Here is a 17607-nt window from a genome sequence, read left to right as displayed (position 1 = left end):
GATGGTAAGAATATCTATTTTTGTTTTCCACGGCCAGCTGTTTAAGTGATACTTATTTTTTTTAATTCTTTGACCTGGTATAAACGTAGATTCGCATGTGGTACTTACAGTCTTTCATTTTGTTACCGTCAATATAGTCAAACGAAAGGTTTTATTCCAAGGTTACACTTGATGCGGTGAAGGAAGGATAGAAAATCGTTCCTTTCCAGGTAGCAGAATTTCGGCATGCGACCGGTTTCGTATTCCAAATTTCTTAATTTTTTCAATTTGCTTTTCATCTTTTCATTTATTTATCATCTCGGCAATATATTATAACCATAGTTATTTGTTCACGCTTAAAACCTCAGACCGAAAACTTTAGTTATGTGCAAAATCCAGGCTGCCTTGAAAACAAGAGGAAGGAGAAGAAAAAAATATCACTGACAAATGTTTTTCTGTCTCAATATCTTACTGCTCGCATTATTTCCTTTCCTGAGATTATCATTAGCTTTATTCAATTTTTCCAATGTCTTGCCTTGGCAGTGGAAGGTGCAACCTTAACACTAGTGACATGTTTGGTGAAAAAATGTTTTGAGAGTAGTCTTGAAAATTTACGATAAAAAAGGGGTTATTTCTTACTTCATCTGAACATCAAGCGCTCAGGGTCACAGCAAAAGAGGAAATAGTAAGTTGAGTGGAAATAAAGCATTGAAAAGATATTGATCTTCACTCAAATAAACGCGTTTCTGATACGATTCTTTTAGGTTTTTTGCTCAAATTTCGTTGATTATTTTACTTAATAATTTTTTTTTTTAATTCTTCCCTTTCAACATATTTTTTTGTAAATGCATTATTCCTTTTCCGACAGAAACATCCAGCTAAAGAGGCGAACTTTCAGTTTAAAAGCTTTATCCTTAAAACTAAAAGCAGCTCACATCTTCGCTAAGAGATGCATTAAGCACAAGAAAACTCTAATGGCAAAAGGAAGGGTACTAACTTGAAAATGTATTGTAAAAGCTTAAAAAGCGTATAATGTTAAATGGACATCACTCCATTGTTTACCAACTTGAAAGTGCTAAAAGCGTAAAGCACTACTCTTGTATACACAGGAATAAAAGGTCCATTTGATTTTCAAAAACACTCCATTAAAACACTCTCTCCTGTTAAGCTCTTTCACTCCAGTGTAATCCGTGCGGTCGAAAGGAAAGATTTTTAAGGACAAGCCTCTTTCGAACGCTCTTGATAGCACGGGAATCTTTTAAAACGGCGTGTTATTAAGGTGAACGCTTCAGTGCTCTCTTTCCGGATTCCTGATTAATTGTCGTTTAATTATCAAGGTTTAATCCATTGATATACAAGCCGACTAGAGTGAATGCAGCTTTAAGTATTTGAGTGGTGTTTACTTATTTTTAATTGGCCGAATTTCTTCGTTGAAAGCACAAAGCGAGTTCCGTAAATAGACTTACTCGCTGAACAACGAACAGACCAATTTCTAAGGTGTATGTGATGTTGAGGATCAGGACTAAGAATTGGTCTAGCTCATCTAGCAGCCAACTTCAAGGTTAGTATTTATCCATGGTAACATTGGTGTTATTTCATACATGTTAAGGCACTTTTATCGCAAAAAAAAAAAATATTTTTCTTAGGGTTTTTTTTTGTCTGCGACGTTTCGTGGGGCGGTAACAACTGCCGATTCAATAAAAACTAAATATATTTAAGATGTTTTAATAGATTTTTCTGTTCGCTAGAAAACATTAAAAGGGAGCGTCTGAGATTCGCCACGTACAGGGGACTGGATACCACTGAACTAGCTTTAAAAAAGCTTACGCTATATGATGATGTTCCTAAAAAAAAAGGAGAAATGTTTCCTTTTTGAATTAAATGCAGGTGGCTTCTTTGATCGTCTCTTTGTGTATGGTTTTGAAAAAACCCGGCCATTTCAGTTCGGCATTTAATGGAATCATAGCCATAAAACATGATCAGTCTTTGAAAATATCGGTAAATTTCCATTTTTATTTTAAATAATAATTCAATAAGTGAAGCGTGTTTTATTCAACACGTTTTAGCCAGTAATGTTCAGTTTACATTTCGTTTTTCTTAGTTAAACAATATGATCCGTATTGACTTGAGTTCATCAGAGATGTCTTGTGCGGCTTGAATTTTTTTTTTATATCAATATCAACATTTAAAACAGCACACGCCAAAAGACAAATAAAAAGATAAAACAAAAAAAACCAAAAAAAAAAACCAAAGTCCCCAAGGCCTGAAGACTTCAAAGTTTCAGTCAGAGTAGAGAGAACGTCACCATTTTCGTCAATTGACTTGGTCTTCAAATTACTTTAAATCTAAAAATTAAAAGATAAAATGCCCATGTCATGTTTTGGAAACTTAATACTTTGACTGTAGAGCATTGAATTAGATATTGACAGTTCCCAACGAATAAATTTATTTCATGCCGCAGGCTAAACTTTTTTACATTTCTTAACATTTATTTATGTCCCAAAAGGTCCATTATTTATCGCCTAAGAAGGGAAAGATTTGGGGGGGGGGGAACAAATGGTTTTCGGGCGGGGAAGGGGGGGATCAGTCATCACTAACAGAATATAGAGGGGGGACTATAGGAAATTGACGGTCAGTGAGGGGATCATTAGAATATTTCAGCCCTTGAGGGGAGGGGGAGGGGAGGAGGGACGGAAAGTTTTATTGTGATTCCATAACCGGTCTTAACCCAGGAAAAGAAAAAAACATTTCCGCTTTTTGGTAAAGCACGAATACGCATGAAAGGCAAAATGAACATAACTAAAAATTGACTTAGAACAAGAGAGTGCAGACCTAAGAGCCTGCAAATAACCTTTATTCCAAATGTTATCCGTCTCGTGGTCTCAGTTCTGAGGTATATTTAGACTAAGGGTTCTGGCGGGAAATCACGTGGAAGAATGACATATTTATCTCTGCTTGAACTTTGCGTTATCGAGGGAGAAGACAAATGTGAAAAGAACCAAAAAAAAAAAACAAAAACGGGATGAGTCAGCTATAGATCCTTAGAGAATTTTCAAAAGTGGCAGTGATCTAAAAATAACCTGCGAAGAGTTTCCTTAGCAACAACACCCATGTGGGGGTTTAAACTCTTAGACTGATACTGTCTCTGGTGTTACTACTTTCTTTCAATTCTGTATACTAAATGTGCCGGCCGGCAAGTGTCATTTTGTCAAAGCTCGATTAAGCCTTTGGAACAACAAGTATTGATTCCTTGTTTAAAAATTATTGATAAGACTTCTGGTATGTTTCGTTAGTGCTCATGACTCCTGTTTGGAGCAAGAACACCCAAAATAGCTGAATTTTAGTTTCCAGCTATGTTGAGTGTTCTCATTCCCAGCAGGGCCTTCTCTGCGACACGCACACGAACTGGAATATCATTTTGAATAAGCGGGACGAGGAAGATTTTTGGTTGAAGACGGGGGAAGGGAAAAACCCTCTCCACGTTAAGAGTACAGTAACCGCTGATTTATCTTAGATTTTGGTGGAGCTCGAAGTATGAAAAAGACTGAAACTCGAAACATAGTAACAATAATGCTTTTACAGAGCAATGATTCATAATCTTTTGACAAATTTAGGCTTAAGTATGGGGACTTGCCTGACATTGAGTTACATTGGACCCCATTGTTGATCTCTGAATTATGTTACTGATAAGGACAAAACCTGATGCAGTTCTTTCAAGTGTTTGTCCCTACCCAAGAAAGGAATGGGTAAAGATAGTTATTATTGATCAGGCTTACGGCCCCGTACGTGTTTTGAAACATTTGAAAAGATTCCCTTATAAGGGCCGTAGGCTGTGTCGCTGCGAGGCCGGGAAGAACCCTACGGCTCGCGCACAGCCCGCGAGATGAGAGAAACAGCAGCGGTCTCATTATACGCAAAACGCTCATTGGTTTAGTGAGGGGGCTAGACAGAGCTCGCTGCACTCGGACTGTGCGTCCGATGATGACCGCGGGCCAAATCTTATCCTGAACCGCTCTCCCACTCAATCGATAAATTCATACTATTAACTGGAAGGTTTGTGCCCTGCAGTGAACCGTTTGTAATGGATGATTAGTAATACTGTTATCTTATTCATGATAGGGAAACGGGAGTAAGCTGTGGAACCAAGCGGGCTGCTGAATTCCCACCAGTGGATTTACATCATCGATGGAGTAACCCCCCGCCCCCCCCCCCAAAAAAAGGGATGACTATATTCTAGACAAAATAATCTTTTAATTGTCTTTGTCTTAGCTCTTAGCAACATTTATCTACTTTAATTTTTTTTTTGAAGAAGTCATTAGGAACAATCAACTAAGTAGATTTCAATTAAGTAGGCAATTAAAAGAAACTTTGTGAGTTAATTGTTTTGATATTTTTCATCTAGAATTGATCGACGTTCTTGTATTTTCGGAACAGGTGAGATTTTGTAGATAAAACTTCACTAAGTTTCCTCAGAGTGGCAAAGGCCATTCCTCGGACTATTTTAAAGCTGGAATTAGATTTTAAGAAGGGGTAAAATTCATTCAAAATTTTGTTATTAAATAAATTTGATTAGAACTTAATCATTGCCGTAAGAACATTCCAACAGCAGATACGTTGTAAACAGCAAATCCAAATTCAATTTCACGAGGTGAAAAACATAATAAAAAGTTCTACAAATTGACTTCTAAGTGCAAAGTGTACAAGATTGATGAGGTATGTTTAAAGAAACATATGAGGTTAAAGCAAATTCAAGTCTAATTTACTCTTAGACGGACTGCGGGAAGGCTGAGCGAAAATTAACATTTTTTTTAAAATAAAATCTACATATCCATATTCCTTCCTCTTTCCATTTTTTCCATTTGCGATGCAAATCTAAAAATAAAAAGGGAAGATCACTATTTTATCCTCGTGAATGAACAAACCACCGCAGAATAAGGTGTCATAATGGTCATTTTCTAATATAGTAGGTTGAGCTTATGGTGCCTTGCTTTTTGTATCAGGGAATGATAATTGTCAAGTGTAGCCATACAACCCTTTTACCTTTACTTTAAATTTAAAGATGAATCTTTTTTTTTTCTGAGTTGAACATTGAGTCATGTTGTTGAAAGAAAATTTTAGCCATTCTTTAGTTCATAAACAACTCTAATTTATATTCCTGACCTTTTATAAATCTTCATAGCTTTTGTGCTCAGAGTGATATCTTCTCTCAGTTCTCTCTTTTTCTTCATTTTTCCGATGAAGTTATTTATCATGTGCTTAATGTTGGTTTTCCAGTGAACAAGGGGATTTCCTTGTCTTGCACCAGCGTCCATCACCTTGTGAATAAATGTGCGGCCATCCGCTAATAGAAAAAATAAATTATTGCATCTTTTAGTGTTTGGACTCGCTACTGGTAAATTTTAAAAGGTGTAGTTACTAGGTAACCACGGCATGGATAGATACTGGAATGCAATTATGGTCGCCATTCCACTGAAATATCTGCCACACCTTAATTAGCATTTGTATCATAATGAACACCAAATGAAACGTAGAAGCTGGGCATAACTGAATCTATCACAACAACAGCCATTACAGGGGTGAAAAAGTCACCCACGGCAACAACAATGATAACAGCAACAACCATATGAACAAAAACTACAGCGCATTCCAAGGAGAAGTTTTATAAACGGGCCTGAGAATCAGCCGCAAGAGAAGAATGTTAACAATAATTAATTCTTTCCTGGATCAAAATTTTTTAGTAAAAGTGAAATTTAGATTTCCTGTCTTTTCTCCCTTTGAACGTACCGGTGTTTTCAAGGCAAGCTCTCTTGTCCACGTGTTCTTTGTCATAAGCTGACAACCTTATAAGGATTGCATAATGCCAGTAAAGCCAGTATCTTTGTTCCGGACCACCTAGGAACTCTATAGGGTTTGGTTCGTCCATGTTCTGACAAATAATGTTCAAGTGACAGTCTGGCCGTGCTTGAATAACATACTCCCCGTCCTGTGACCCGATTCCAGATGCGCGGATTTCTGCGCATGACTTGGGAATTCCTGAGATGTGGATTGTCAAAAGAAAAAAATTGGCAATGAAAAATAATTTCAGATAAGAAGGCCTACTGCTTGAAACATAATTATAGATTTAACTAAGTGTTTATATATATTACATTATTGACCATTACTTAGAGGGGGAAGGGTGGAGAGAAACATGTAACGTCAAGGGTTTGTGTTACTTAGAAGGGGAGGGGTAGAGAGACACATGTAGAGTCAAGAGTTTGTATTCGTGGCGAGAAGACCACCTTTGTTACTTTATTAACAAATTATGGGTAGTTAACAGAAGTTTCAAAGGACAGAGAAAGTAAAATTGATCGTGATTTTGGTTTAAGTGACAACAAGAGTATCAGGAGAAGAAGTGATAGCTGAGTATCTTCAAATCTAGAACGAATAAAGAGCAATTTAATGGAAAATTTACAATACTTTTACAACTTTATCTTCGATTAAACGGGACGTACTCGAGCTTTGAATTTGACTAAAGTTTGAAATAAAACACACGAATGAAGAAGCTACCCGTTGTTCGCTTTCGAGCCTACATTGAAAAAATAGATGTTATAGCCTTTCAACATTTTACCTGCCGGTAGTGGTATAAGACCTCCAGTATAACCAGGTGGCGTGGAAAGTTTACCCAAGCCTGAAGTCTGTGTTTGAACGTTGGATGTTTGCCCTAAATTAGAAAGAGGCGGTAAAAGATTAACGAAGCTTCCTTCAACCCTCGGATCAAACTGGAAAATTTAATCCACCACTCGTAGTTCAAGGGACTGAGATGGGCTGTCCATAAACTATCCTCTCTTCCTGCAGTTTGGTTGGCATAAAGCCTTTTTGATTTCAGCAGGTTCTGCATGTGGTATGCGACATTCAAAAGAAGTGTTATTGCAAAGGCGCGTAGGAAAACCACATGATCGACAAAAGCGTAACTTTTTAATACATATGCTCTAAGGGTATACATACATTATGTTCTTTAAAAATCGGATTTGACATTTCACTTATTGTTCATAATTTGATCTAAGATGACTAGATGGAGAAAAATTTGCAAATGCCCCTCTGGTTCATAATATTTGTCTTCCCTCTACAGAGAGGGTAAACCAGGGTTAATAATTGGATATCAAAGAGCTTACCATACTGATCAGATGCCACATTGGAAGTGTTAGACACCGAAGTGTTCTGCTCGTAGGTGACTGAATAAAAAGGAAACAAACAAAAAAACACCTTCTTCTTATTATGCGGATACATCACAAAGACGATCTCTCATTCCCATTTGATGATTTTGCGGGAACATATTGACTTTTTTACTCCAATCGTGTTTGGTTTTACGAATGATAATTTTGTTTTTTTTTTAATTTGTAATTTGTTTTCTCCTGGTTTCCGAGAACGATTGGAACCAAGCTATTCGTACAGCAAGGAAATTCCAGAAAAAATAATGACATCCTGACATGCTCGATTTACTCATTGAAAAATTAACCACACAAAACAAACAAACAAACAACCAAGGCAAAACAAACAACAAAAACACAAATAACTCAACAAAGTAATAAAACTAAACTGGAAAAAAAGCGAAAAAGATGGAAAGACATCATCACAAGGAGGAAAAAAACCCCTACCGGAACCAGTCGGCACTTGGACAGGGGCTGCCGTGGCATTGTACACCGACTGTGTCGGAGCATACACAGCTGCAGTAGGAACTGGGGCAGGTTCAATAGCTGGTGCTACTGCTGTGGCATTGAATGTTTGAGAGGCATTGGGATAAGCTGCAGGAGCCGACGTCATATTATTAGCTGGAGCGGCATAGTTTTGTGACAAGGAGTTGTTCGACCATGCTGGAGAATATCAAGTTTAAAGAGAGAACGTGTCAAGTTACAGTGCATGTATAGTAATTGGTTTTCAAAATCTGCTCTTGTAGGACCCCGACGAAAAAAGTAACGTATATTTGGCAGAACTATTAGGAATCGATGACAATGGAAAGGATGGGAGAGATGTTACCAGAGAAAGTTTGAATTTTTGCGTTTGCGACTACTTTGATCTCTGTCGGAAATTTCCCATTGATATCACGAAAATACAAGCTCTAAAAGAAGTTCTGTTCATTGATAAAGGTTCGTTCATGGAGTCACGATCTTAGACTTCAACCATCTGGTTAACGAGGGATTAAAAACAGATACAGCGATCTTTATGCCAAGAGTTTCGTGTACGTATCTCAAATTTTGAAAACACATACCTGATGAAGGACTTGTTGGAGCGTATGCAATTGGAGAAGGTGTTGTGCCCATGCCTGGAATTGATAGACCAATCGTTAATCATGCACACAAGTATTGCATCAGTAATTTTCAAGATGAAAGAGAAATCTTTTTTTTTTTTAAAAAAAGCAGGCTTGCTTGGCGACTCAGGTTGGTAACCAGAAATCAATCCAACTGGAACAAAACAGGACTAACCATTTCACTCCCAAGATCTCATTAATAATTTTCCTTGCTGTCTGCGATACAAGCCTTACTATGCTAGTTTGGAGAATTTGTTATTGGATCAAATAATAATCTTGGAGTTGAAGGGTCAAAACCGTCTTGATTTGTTTTAATTGTCGGTGTATGATAATTTAACTTTTTTGTTCCCATGCACAACAGACCTCCTTGATAAAAGGGCAATGCTCGCAGTTTTAAGTGCCGTTTGACTTTAACTCAGCGTTCAAACGACTAACTGACATAGCTGAAAAAATTGAATCCGAGATTATTACCGTTTAATGTTCACTCAGGACTGTTTTACATAACTTAATCGGTAAATATATTTCCCTTTTGATAGTTATTTGTTATCAATGCATTTTTGTTTTCTTTATTCTTTCAAGAGCTTACTGAAAGATTTAAAATACAACCCCATGCGAATTTTTTAAAAACTACAAACCTGCTTCCAGGACAGAATCACGAAACACGGGGATACCACCAAGAAGACCCCCCTGCACGATCTGCTGTAAAGGTATCAGAGTCGGGGTCTCTCCGGGGGGGAAGGTAATCGTAAATGAAGCTAGTACTTCATTATCATTTGTCTTGCTGCAAGTGAACAAATTGAGTTAATAGATAAATGAATAAATGATTGTAGAAGGAAGGGAGGGAATGAAATTCTTTCAAGTTTCTTTAGTCCTTTACCTATTAAGAACACGCATATCTTGAGCAGAAATAATCAGATGATTTAATCATTTTCCCTACGAGAAGTTTACCTGGTCCTGTTGAATGCGTTAAAATAACTTAACAGCTTTAAGAGTTTCATAAAATAAAATTTAAAAATGTAAATGGAATGCTTACCTTAGTCCTGTAACTTTGGATGTTACTGTATACCTGTAAGGTTCGTACGCGTTTCTTATCTGTGCAATGTGTAAGGTTAAAAAAAACGATTACTAGGTGCTGTTTCCTTATTTTTAGAACTAATACGTGCAGTGCAATGAAGTGAGCGAGTGAGTGAGTCAGTTAATCTGTCATTCAGTCAGATATTCAACCAGCTATCCAGTCACGGAGACACTCAATCAGTTATTCACAATGCCGCCCTCACTCAGTCAGTGAGTCGGTCATTGAATCAGAAGATAATTTGGCTCTATCAGTTGAGTTAATAATGCAAGTAGGCCACTGTAAAGAGCTTCTAAAGCCGACATTTCGAACGTTAGCCCTTCGTCAGATCGAGCGTGAGCCGTTTCCAACATCACAGCTTCTTTAAAAACGTACCCCCCCCCCTTTTCGTTGCATGAGTCTGTAAGTTAGTGAGTGAGTTTCAGTTGAACAATTTAAAAAGCACCACAGTCCTTCAACCGATGACGCAGTCGATCCTGCATTTGACGACAGATAGACATTTTCCAAAATAACTTTAACAATTGAGGAATATGCTCACCGCTTGCTCAATATCTTCTGCTAATATCTTGAAAGTTGAACTCTGCGTATTTCCCATGTAATCGTACCACGACTCATTCAACTTTATTGTTCCATTCAAAGCTGGAATCAAAATGCAATAAGATTAATAATTTTTTTTAGCCATATCTTTTCTCCGTTGAACTGTAATGTTTGGTTTGACAAACCATCTAACACTCTAGATCTGATTGCTAGTTCTCCCCTCTGGCTGTATGGACATTATAGGGAGAAGTTACGTGTTAATCATTACTGGGATTTCAAGGGTTAAACGTTGATGTTTACGGATCAATAAATACGCTGTAGACTGCAACATACACTCCACCGCTATGATGATTGCAATCAAAAGTCGTTCAAATTTTCGAAGAGGAGTGTTAAAAAATTATGAATTGATTTGAGACCGAACATTGTCGCTGGTTATGGTACATGTCGATAGTTAAATTCTAAAGTAGTTTGGAAGCTGATTATTCATGCATTAGGCTGAAAAGCCATCAAAATATTTCCAATCTTTCATTCGAGTCTTCGGTGAACTGTTGTCCTTTACAAAATGAGAAAATGCAAAAAAAGGGAAGAAAGAAATCTCTCTGATACTTACACTCGCCAGGCTGTGCATACGGAATTTGTGAATTGGTGGGCACAGGCTGGTCTTGAGGTAGTGTAGGTTGGGGAGCAGCTGAAGTTGCTGGAGCAGCGGTGGGTTGGGCCTGGGGTACCACTGAAGCGGGAGGATTTACTTCCACTGTGTTATTCGCCACTGGGATTGCTGGAGAAGGAGCCACTGGTGATGGTACTGCTTGTACCGGAGCGGGGGCAGGAACTGGTGCAGGAGCGGCCTGAGGCGATGATGTAGCGTTCAACTGGGGCACTGCGTTATGTTGCGAGACGGGAGGGTTCTGCGTTGGATTCATCTGACCATCTGATAAAAGAAAAAAAGAATGTCTGGATCAGTGATTTAAACGAGACTGCAACTAATGGACTATTATTCAACGAAAATGAGATTGAAACCAGGTGAAGAAGCGTGTAAGCTTGAATTCAGTTAAGTGTTTTCTAACCCAACATGCGCGAATCGCATAACTTTTATCAGTTTTACTTTTCCTTAAAAAGAACAGATTCACAACCGATTGCTATTGCGGGATAACCAATCAAAACTTGTGGGATGCACTTACTCAGATAGTCATTGAAGATCGGAACTTCTCCGAGGTGACCAGTTGTTACCAATTTCTTTAGTATTTCCTCGGGATCTGTTGTATTAGGTTTAAATCGAAGAGCAATTCTTGCATGGGGATTTCCATCAGGATCTTCACTGTAAAATGAGTAATTGGGAATACTTTAAATTGATATTTAGTGCGATCTTGGATGATTAAATATTGAATGAATAGCAGACTGTCAGTTCTGCTAGTAGGCGGCTTTTATCACTGCCTCGAGCCAGGCCCCTTGCATTTATGATCTTCTTTTTAGTCGCAACTTTGCAACGAAGAATTGCACACAAATGGAATGCTGGGTCAAATTGGAGAATGACAGAAATCCATAAAGACTACTAGTATCAGACGAAACCTATTTAACTTTGATCAAAAACAAAGAGAAAGATATATTGAACTTACTTGTATCCGATTACTTTAGCATCAATGAACGATGGATCACCTGCGAATAACTTTTTGAGCTTAAAAAAAGACAAATAGATGATTAAAAAAAGAATTGCAAAAATTTATTTTGAAGGGTCTCAAAAGTTTACGATACAAATTGTTTCCTTTTACATTGTAAATTAAAATTAAAGAACACATTTTGAGGGGTGTGAGACTGTTATTCGTTAGACCAAAGGGAACTGAGCAGTTCTTTTAAAATGCCTCAAGAACTGCTAACTGTTCAGCATAACTCAAGTGCAACCAGGAATACCAACTGCTCAAACAGTAGCTGCTTAGCCTTCCATTCAATTAGAGTTTTTCACATTTTCGTTGCGAAAGACGTAGGGTTAAGATGGGAATTTTGATAGTCTAAAATCGGAGAGAAGTTTAAAAGATTGGGTTGACTTCAGAGTACCTGCAGTGTATCGTGTAGTATCAGTAAATTATACTTACAGTGTTCTCAATGGAAGAACTCAAAGTTTTCGTTTTAGGATTGTTTGTATCGCTAAGGAAGGGATGCCAAGATAACTGCAATTTCACATCGAAAGGGAAATCTTGAACTAGAACGAAGACAAAGATGAAATGAATAATCAGTTTTATGAAGTAGTAATTTATCAGTTGAATATTAATAATAGTTACTGGATAAAGGCAGGTCGGGGGGAGTGGGGTGGACATCGATATGTGCTGTACTGCAGTACTGGACTGTTTTTCTTTCGGTATTTCGGCAATTTTTATCTCGAACTGCGGTATGCGGTTTTTAAAGCATTTTCGGCGTTATTACTAGTACTCTCCAAGTCCTTCACCGTTTTCGGAGCCTTTTCCAGTTTCCAATTGTTTCGGGTACAGGTTCAAATGGGCAACTCTTAGTTGTTATTTCCTTGTTATTTACTCTAGGCGTACCAGAGTAATGGTTTCGGCATGACATCGAGCTTCAACTCGTGATTGAAGTTTTACGGTATTTGGCGACTTTCTGTTGCGATATTGCGGTATTAGCCGAATTTTTTTGTGGTATTGCGGTGTTCAGAACCTCCCCCCCCCCCCCCCAGTCTCCCCTTTGGTTAGGGACCAATCACGAATCATTATTCATCGTCGAAGGGCAAGGGGGTGGAGGAGGATTTTTGGATGATAACATGGTTTCCAGGGGGAACAGGCGGGAGATCAGTTGTTGCTTACAGAATATATTGGGGAACTATAAAGGATTTATGAAGGGATCAATAGAATACTACAGAGACTTATGAGGGGGAAGGGGTGAGGGGAAATCTGGTAAATTAGATTTGGTTCACCAATATGACAGCGTGACTTCTTGGCCATATGTACTTACTTAGAGTAGGAGTGGGTGCTACATTGCTGTTCTGTTGATCAGCAGCACTTGGGTTGTTGTTGCCTAAAATTTTCGTGATTAATAATTATATGAAAAGGTAACTTTTCATTTCATTTGCAACTCTGAGAACATATAGTATTCAAATATTTAGTCTCTGAGAATACATAAATGAAACAAGCAGGGAGTCTTAAGAAGCTGGAAACTGAACAAAGGAAGAATAAAAATTTGGATTATATTGGAGATATTGCAGAATTTTCAAGCATTATTAGCCACACACATCAAACGGCTAAGAGTAGCTCATTGGAAAACAACATCAACGGCCATAACAACACAACACTAACTAAATATATATACGTATTACTAGGACAGCACAGCAACACCAACAATTCCTGTATGTATCGCACAAGACATTACCTCCAAGGACAACAAAGTAATCTGGGTAGACCATCATGCCAGAGATGTGTCCATCTGACACAATAGCACGGAGATGTTTGACCGGATCAAGCTCGTCCGATACAAACTGCAGCTCGATGTCTGCTAAAACGTTTGACTTAGGCTCATTGGAGCTTCTACAGAAGAAGAAAAAAAAGCCAAAATAACTCAGCATGGGTAATTTTAAGTTTCCTTGTACGCTTTATTGTGGAATCTTATGCAAAGCCATTCCCTTGTTTTGTGTGCGGACAGCGAGACACCAATACTCCACAGTTCAAAGACGCTCGAAGGTTTCCGAAGACGCCCGAAGATTTTCGAAGACGACCGAAGATTTTCGAAGACGCCCTAAGATTTTGAGGGCGATCTCAAAAACTTTCTATATATTTATGAAGTTGGCTCGAATAAATAGAATTTCTATCCATTAGGGTAGCAAAGAAAACTGAACACCAACGTAACGAGATGACGTGATGTGATTTGGAGGGCATAATTGGCTAGCAGGCAAAAAGTCGCTTGGAATCATTATTATCAAAAAATAATGGCGAAATTTGGCCATGCAATTAATTAATTCTCAAATATGATTGTTCATATTACTCACTTTAACGTCATCACTGCTGAACTGAGGTAGTTTGTGTCCCCAATAAGTTCTGTTGTTATCTATAGAAATTTATTAAAAAATCATAAGGAAAAAGTAATAAATCGATAAAATGAGGTAAATGAAAACAAAGGAAAGAAATTAAGACAAAATGATTGAGGTACAAGGAATGGTTCGTCTTAGAGAAAAAGGGGGATCTCCATTTCTGGAAAGAATCAAATTATAGCAGTTTGATAACAGCAATAATCACTGAAAATCCTCCTAAGGACCACTCTTACCTTGAAAATTGAACCAGACGATCAAATTAAGAAACATTTTTCAACCAAACACATTCATCTAAAAGGATTGTGAGAGGAGAAGTACTTACCGCATCAACAATATTCCCATCCAGCAGCTTATACTGAGAACTCTGACTGTCGGACATTTCCTCAAGCCATTTCTTTTTGAATTTTATTTCCACCCTAGTTTTCGTGGCTGTAATAAAATTCAATATTTTTTTAAAGTGAGCAAATTATAAGGTTAGTGCCTTGACTTGAGTCTCCATTGCGTATAATTTGGTTTGATTTTTATATGTGTGATAAAACACTATTTCATTTCTACGGTAACAACCTAATTTCAACTTCGACGTAGAATATTCAGTGAAAGAGGAAAATGAAGTCATGATGTTACCCTTAATGCAAATTTTAATGCGCTTGCTGGAAACGCGAAATAGCATTTGAGGATAATTGACTCTTTGTAAATCCAACATTTTCTTTATATATATTTGGAACTAGATGCAAACTGCGCGTGGGCTGGGACCAGGGGGAAGATGGAGAGCCTGCAAACTTGATTCAGAATGGATGCATTGAACTGTCTAGTTTTGGTAACCTTTGATCACAACATTGATAGATAAACAATATCCTCTTTTGGACCATTTTGACGCTTATAACATAGCCCTTAACATGAAATACATTTTTTGGAATGAGGAAGCACGAGATTCGCCGTAAATTAACTTGTCGTCTATTTTCAGTAGAAAGGATTTTTCCTCATTGCACAATCCGTAAATGTCATTTTTGCCGTTTGCAAACGCTGTAAACGTCACTTTTCAACATAAAGAAGAAAAAAGTATTAAAAAACTTAATAGCTTTGAAACATCTTGTAAGGTGCACGCGTGAATGAGTCTTTTCAGTAAGGAAGGCGTTTGGAGGAATTGTTCCGTGACTTGAGCTTCAATTGTTTCACTTACGTGGACCTGTCATGAGTTCCCTCCTTCGTCTTGTTAGTATATTCCTTCTCACCAACATTTCGTACAGGCGCTTAGAGGAATCTTTAGTTTTACCATGGTCTTCATGAATTGAACGTCGCACATGAGAGTGAGGTTGAGAACTATGATGGGCTCTTTTATCTAAACAAGAAATAGAAAATTAAACTTATTTCATTTTTCCTTTTAAAATGCCACACTGGGTGCCGAGAATGGAGAAATGTATCACGTATATCAGTGCTAGGGCTAAAAACAGTGTGTCTAATCTTTCAGAAGAATCGTAAACTCTGAAACTTGATCTTAAAATATCTTTCATGGTTGTTTTTAAAGCACACCATCGTTCAAGTAAAAAATCTTCGCTCGTTATTAGATTAAAAGAAAATATACACTTAATTTAGAGATCAATGAAATTTCCACACTTGTTAACGACCGCACTGGTCAAATTTAGGGGTATTGTAAATTAATTAGTAAGAGTAAATTAGTTATGCATTACAGACATATTTCTGCCGTTTTTCCAAGCTTAGTCTAAATCTTTTTTTCTTTCTAATGATCGTCTTTTTTTAATTTTCAAATAAAGCTTTTTGAAATTCTGAGCGATTAAAAATATCAGTTAAAAATTACACTGGACCCAAATAAACTTTGTTAGGAAGACAATAAGAATGCAACCATCAATGGAATGAGATATATTTTGTAAACAAAATGAAACTTTCTATTATATAGCGGGGAAAAGTTGGATATCGTACTTACTTCCTGACGATTTTGCTACCCAGGTCAGTAAGAGAAATAATCCTAACGCATAAAGTCTCATTTGGTTTCGAGATATGCGTGAGTCACGCTTGGGTCCTAGTAGAGATCAAGAGAAAGATTCGTTTGTGTTACTAGTCATCAGTTATCAAGTAAAATAGCGTTTGTAAGTCTACGAGAAGATACGCCATAGTTTTAGAAATCTATTTCAGAAATCTCCGTCAGCACTTGTGGTCTTGTAAGATCTCTGTTCGAGCGTTGCAAGGTCTGTTACAATATTTTCTATAAGTTTACTAAAAAGGCAGACATCTTGCTTTTCGTATATTAAAGTTTCTTTTCGGTTCTTAATGTCATATTTATCGATAAAGTAGCATTCGATTATGAAGCCAGCTTTAGAGAAAAAATATCTTACGATTTAAACAAGGACATAAAAATCCTTTTGTTAACTTTTACATAAAAAAAAAATGCAAGAACATTTTTCAACCCTCTCTCTCCTGCTGTGTTAGATAGAAAACTTCAACCCTTAGATCACGGAAGTTTATCTATCTAACCAAATTGACTTCTATGCCCCACATTTACCTCTAATTCTGATCATTCATCACGTTCAGAAAGACGCTGTTAATCTAACAGAAACAACTCAGACTGTTCAAAGAATTCTACAGAGGCCAATATATGAATAAAGTTCACCTGTCAAAACCAACTCTATCGTCTGACAAAATAACGCCTTGTTATATATGCGGCTTTCAAGGAAAAGCGCATTTCAAAACACATTTAAACTCTACTTTCAGTAACTTATGTTATTCTATAATTTTTGTCGAATTTAAGCCTGACTAAAACCTGAGGTACTCACCTAACTATGATAAAATCCTGATTTTTGGCCAAAATACACAAACGAGAGGGACAAGCAACAACTAGAATTTACCGAAGTGGTCGCTCTTGGCTTGGCATTCTAAATTAAAATTCGTGCTTCAATCTTGCAGCGATCAGATCTCCATCGCACCTCTTTCGCCCGAGTTTTTAACTTTTCTTCCTTGGCGTAAGTTCTCAATTAATCTAAATGAATTGTGTAAAGAGCGGGAAGGGCCCCAGAAGAACAAAAACACCAAGAAGCTAGATGGCTGAATCTTATCTCTTATTCATGTCCAAAAAAACAGTACCGGTTCGACCTTTGGTCACGTGATTCGAATTCTCGCCACCAGTTGTGAAACGATGTTACACCTGTTGAGCTCAATCAATTAGCGAGCGTGCTCCACCCGTTAAAATAACTGTCAGATTCATTGATCCCAACTATTGAAAAATGTAAAACCAGGCGGAGTTTTTTTGCTCGAGACCTGCTTTCAGGGCCGTAGGGTTGTAAATCATGGACCGCTCAACTGAATCGACGCTTAAATGCGCTAATTCACTGATGTGATGACATCTCAAGAACTTGATTTAATTGAGACAAGAGGCTACGATAGAATGAATTTTGCAGATTACTACATGACTTAGACCATCGTGGTGAGGTGATAAACTCGATATCAGTCGATGGCAAGGTGGTTGTTAGCATAAGATATTTACTCGAGGGACGTTATTTATATTTTGTTTCTGCAAAGAGAAAAGAAACGAAAAAATCTATCACCCGTTAGAGCATTTGTAGAATGATGGCTATATTTGATTTGATTCAACAATAGCATTATGCGTTTGAATATGCTGAGCATATTAGAATTCGAACTTCGAATAAAAAGCATTATCTGAAGTTCAATACTGCCGTCAAAAATATTTTCTCTAGA

The 17607-nt window shown here is 37.4% G+C and overlaps 1 protein-coding gene and 1 long non-coding RNA gene across 2 annotated transcripts; one reads left to right on the top strand and one right to left on the bottom strand.

Moving 5' to 3' along the window:
• Positions 1–1425: 1425 nt before the first annotated feature.
• LOC149035733 (uncharacterized) lies at positions 1426–4367 on the top strand. The gene is made up of 2 exons (XR_016182531.1): positions 1426–1540; positions 4099–4367. It is a non-coding gene; the product is annotated as an uncharacterized LOC149035733 (long non-coding RNA).
• On the bottom strand, positions 4211–16982 carry LOC113681136 (uncharacterized). The gene is made up of 21 exons (XM_027198204.2): positions 16689–16982; positions 15842–15937; positions 15080–15238; positions 14222–14328; positions 13858–13916; positions 13245–13399; positions 12831–12893; positions 11963–12069; positions 11489–11547; positions 11054–11190; positions 10483–10803; positions 9874–9974; positions 9297–9355; positions 8899–9044; positions 8225–8278; positions 7614–7829; positions 7131–7190; positions 6587–6679; positions 5764–6012; positions 5140–5320; positions 4211–4851 (listed from the first exon to the last, which is right to left on the bottom strand). Exons 2-21 carry the CDS (start codon positions 15900–15902, stop codon positions 4800–4802), a joined length of 2439 nt encoding a protein of 812 aa, XP_027054005.2. The 5' UTR covers positions 15903–15937; positions 16689–16982; the 3' UTR covers positions 4211–4799.
• Between the last annotated feature and the right edge of the window lie 625 nt (positions 16983–17607).

Source organism: Pocillopora damicornis, chromosome 13, assembly GCF_964200805.1.
Source record: "Pocillopora damicornis chromosome 13, jaPocDami1.2, whole genome shotgun sequence".
Taxonomy (NCBI): Eukaryota; Metazoa; Cnidaria; class Anthozoa; order Scleractinia; family Pocilloporidae; genus Pocillopora; species Pocillopora damicornis.
The sequence above is the reverse complement of the archived record's forward strand: the minus strand, read 5'-3'. Positions and strand labels throughout refer to the sequence as shown.